This window comes from Thalia democratica, chromosome 4 (genome assembly GCF_965202585.1).
Source record: "Thalia democratica chromosome 4, ktThaDemo2.hap1.1, whole genome shotgun sequence".
Taxonomy (NCBI): Eukaryota; Metazoa; Chordata; class Thaliacea; order Salpida; family Salpidae; genus Thalia; species Thalia democratica.
Window position 1 is genome coordinate 23137059 of NC_139168.1, and position 4483 is coordinate 23141541.

A 4483-nucleotide genomic window follows, 5' to 3' on the forward strand; every position below is an offset into this window, starting at 1 on the left:
GTGTGCATAGAAAGTAGTTTAAAGTGCACAGTAAATTTATTTTTATAAGTGAATTGTGTTCTGAAAAAAAAAATCTTATGTCATATTCTTATTTTGTTTGAATTGTGTCGGTACACACTTGAATATAATTAAAAAGAAAAAACAATTATAATACAAATAAATTGTGCTAAGATTACACTTAATTTAAATTAAGTATAAGTAAAAAAAAAAACGGTTCCAAAAATGTGCGTTTGTTTAAATTGGTGTGCATAGGACTGATTTTAAAGTGCACAGAAATTTTATTTATAAATACAAAAGGTGTTGTTTCAAATGTTTTTGTGCACACTCAAATATAATATATAGTGATATAGCGTCTATAAGAAGAACTTGAGTATAAATTACATGCTTAAAAATTTATCAAGTTTTTAAGAAAGGATATATTACTTAACTACTGTGCATTACATTAAAAAAATGCAATACATTTGCTCTTAGTTTATCTATTTAATAAGTATGTATTACACAACTAACTTTTTAAAATTACTTATAAAACTTTGTCTTAGTTTATCAGTTGTTATTGTAAGAAGGAAGCTATTATCTAAACAGAGAAAAAAATTATAAAAAGCTAATCTGCTTTTTTCACAGCTCTAAGCCTGAGCAGTAAAAATATTTATGGTTTAAAAATTTTATACAGGGACATAAAGCTAAATTAATCAAGTTACAACAAATCAACGAAAAAGATTATTTATATATATTTAATAGATATGTTTTTGTTCAGTGAGCCACATTTACATGCTCGCAGGCCGCATATTTTTTGTTTTGCGGGCCGCACTCCATTTAAAAAAAAGCGTGCTGGCGGGCCGCAGACTTACCTTTCGAGGGCCGCATTTAGCCCGAGGGCCGCAGTTTGCCGACCCCTGTTTTATACTTTATCATTAGAAACTGCAACAGAAAAACTTCAGAGTTCAAAACAAAAAACTCATAAAGTATGCTTGATCTTCATGTAGTACTTTAATTTAATATTATCAAATTCAATACTGTCAAATTGTTTAAAATAAAAGTTTAATTTCTAAGTTTTACTAAAAAACTTATGTTTTATTATTTTTAATAGTTCAATATAATATACTTTCAGACAATTTTGTTTTGGAATCGTCCTCGGATAAAAACAATGGAAACCTGGAAATTAGGTGAAAATTGTGAAAATTGTGTTGTGACAGATAATAAGTCTATGGTGAAATGTTTTAATTGATTAGTACATAAGATGTTTTTCTACTGAAACTAAAACTAAATGTCACCATTACTGAATAAATGATATATTTTACTGTCATTATTTGAAAAAAGTTTTATCTAAAGTTTTATAATTTAAATTTTACGGTTTAATGAAAACATTTCTATTAAGTTGTTTAGTTTTTTTTTGGAATATATTTATCACAAATACTTATGGTTAGATTTTTAAACTGATCATTTTTTTGTTTCTCACTCGCTAACAAAGCCCGTCTTTAAATCTATAAAATTAGCTAAACAGTTTGTTTTTAATATAAATCAGATGCTTCCTTAAAAACTATTTCTTCACAAAATAATCCGTACTTAGCATTTACGCTTGAGGAAACTTAACTATTTAAAAAACTTATGTTCAAAGCTAAAGCTTTTTATTAAATCACATCGAATATCATAAATTCATCCATATATCAGAGTTTTTATTCTATCCTAGATTGTTTATCGGAACGTTTTTAAAACTTTAAATCAAAATAAGTTGTTCTACTCAAAGCAAATGCATGTTGCTTCGTAAATATAGAATAAATAAAAAGTGTACTACTTTTTATTTATATATAAATAAACTGATGTTTAAAACGTAATCATAAGACTATTAAACAGTTCATGTCTCGTTAGTTAGGTAGTAATTTGATTAACTAATTTATAAATGTCAGTAAAAAGTTGCCATGTTTAAATAAAAGTTTGGTCTTTTCGTATTTAACAAAATGAAAAGCTTTGACATTTGTTTGTGCTAAATTAAAAACAAATATTTTTTACACAAATTATGAAAATATTAGTTAAAAAGTTTTGGAAAAATTATAATTTAGAATAATAAAAGAAACCTGCTTTTTATACCCTTAACCGTTTTAAAAACATAATTAAATTTTGTTTATGTTTTTTAAGATAGAAAGGGATACGTATGAAGCAATTATTTTTCATCAGTTTTTCTTAAAAGAAAATATAAAGCTACCTTCAAAGCGGTGAATTTTGTTTTTCTTACATTTCATCAACGAGTTGAAATAATAAATAAATATATGTCTACTTACAGGAATTCAAGGCAGTTATACCTTATGCACTTAATGGAAAGTCCACATAGAAAAACCATGAAGTTGAAAGAAAACTTTTATAATCTATCAAATACCTACAGGTTCATTTGTTGTATATCATAAAGTAAATTGTTAACGTTAATGACTTTATATTACTGTAAATATTTCTAAATATAATTTATTTTAATATGCGTTAAAAACATTATTTAATCATGATGCATATACTAAGCATTATTTTTTGCATTATTTTGTTACATAAAATTAATAAGGCTTATTATCATATCTCACTTCTTTAAATGTTTTAATAGTTTATAATACTACTTTTTAAAACACATAACTAATAAAAGAATTTGAACTTTACTTATTCTTATTTAGCTTTTGAAAGTTTAAGTTGTCTAAATCATTTAAATAATATTTTTTTTCAATTATTTCAAACTTTATTGCTTATTAGAAGAGACTCAGATATATAAGAGCCATATTACACCATGACACAAGTTCTATCAGAGATTAAGAAGAAATTCAACAATCATAGAGACTACGGAATATCTGAAACAATGAAGAAGAAAACAAAACTGGTTTCATGGATCACTTCAAACTGTAAGTACACAAAAGGCGCCAAAACTCGAATGAAGTTCGTGAACAAAATGGTCGAATCCGGAATAAAAATTGACCTGAGAGGGGCTTGCTTTCCAGGAAACCCGCCAGCACCTCAGAAAGGTAGTAAGGAGATGCTGGAGTTCCTGGCAGCTTCGAAGTTTTACCTGGCGTTTGAAAACAGCTACCTCTGCAAGGACTACATTACAGAAAAAGTTTACAGAAACGCGTTTTTGAGCGGAACCGTTCCTATTGTGTGTAGTTCGTAAAAAAAAGACTACGAAGCTGTTCTGCCGAGACACAGTTTTATTTTCCTTGAAGATTACGCATCAAACTTCACAATTCTCATTACCTACTTAAACTATCTTGACCAAAACGATACGACTTATGCTGAATGTCTAAACTGGAGGCTTATAGATCAAAACCAGTTGTACGGAAGTAACCTTTCTACGGGACTGTGTTCGCTTTGTAAGCATTTAAATTTTGAAAATTATGTATAAAAGAGCAAATTAAAAGTAAAGGATTCCGATTGGATTCATAAATGGTATTATGAATCAGAAGATGCCGAATGCTGGAATAAAACGAAACATTTGAACGATTTGTAAACCAGATCAAACAATATTTAAAAGCTTTTTATTTAAATAATGTTTAACTATTTTCTCTAATTCAAAGTATTTAAGCTGATTGTTTTTTATGGCTGAAAAACAACTAAAAAAACTTTAAATGATTTAAAGCCTCTCTTATTTTAAGCTTTGAAAGCTATCTAGTAATTTAAAATGTATTGAAGTATACTAATTTAGTAATATTTTATAATTTCTATCTGTGTTGTTATACGTTTTTTTTAGTTATTTTATTAAAAATTTGAAAATATTGCTTTTGTAGGTATATTTTCATCATTTTAGCTTAGTGTTTCAGAATAATTTTCAAAACACCAATAAAACATTTTTTTTGTTTAGATAAAAATTATGCATATACTTCGGATAATATGTGGTTTAAGATCTAACTTTGTTTCTGTTTTAACTTTAAAAACTAAGTTTATTCTAAATAAAGAATGAATAAATCCGTTTTAGTGTATAAAATATCCATAAAAATTAAATTTATACATCTTTAAAATTATTTTCTGATGTGTGATATTATATATTTCTGTTTAAATTAATACTTAACTATTTTTGTTTTGTTAAATTTGTTCAAAGTTAAGAATTTATCTAAAATATATAATTTGTAAAGTTTAAAAAATTATTGTTAAAAATTTCAAAGTAAAACCTAAAGAGTTATAAATTTAAAGTCAAATAAATCAATTTTTATTATTTGCAATTACAAGTTTTTCGAAAAGGAAAAGTTGACAGAACTTAAACAGTGTTGTAGTTAGCTCGATAAATTTATTATAAACAACATTGTTTTAAATTTGCTCATAATTTTTATTTCTAACAAGCAGTACAAAAATAGTTTACTTTTATAAGAGAAAGTTCTTATCCGTTGTTACGTTTTGTTTTACCGTTAAATAATCAACCAGTTTAGAAGTAATTTTGACTAAGTAGTTCAAAATTTTTATTATTTTCATATTGTAAAATTCAAAAAGTATAAAACTTTGAGCACAAACATGTCTTTTAATA

General features: G+C 25.8%; 1 protein-coding gene across 1 annotated transcript; it reads left to right on the plus strand.

The window, feature by feature from the left end:
• The first annotated feature begins 2761 nt into the window (after positions 1-2761).
• On the plus strand, positions 2762-3139 carry LOC145833143 (alpha-(1,3)-fucosyltransferase 4-like). The gene has a single exon (XM_082940343.1). The coding sequence runs from the start codon at positions 2762-2764 to the stop codon at positions 3137-3139; it is 378 nt and encodes a 125-aa protein (XP_082796469.1).
• The last annotated feature ends 1344 nt before the right edge of the window (positions 3140-4483 follow it).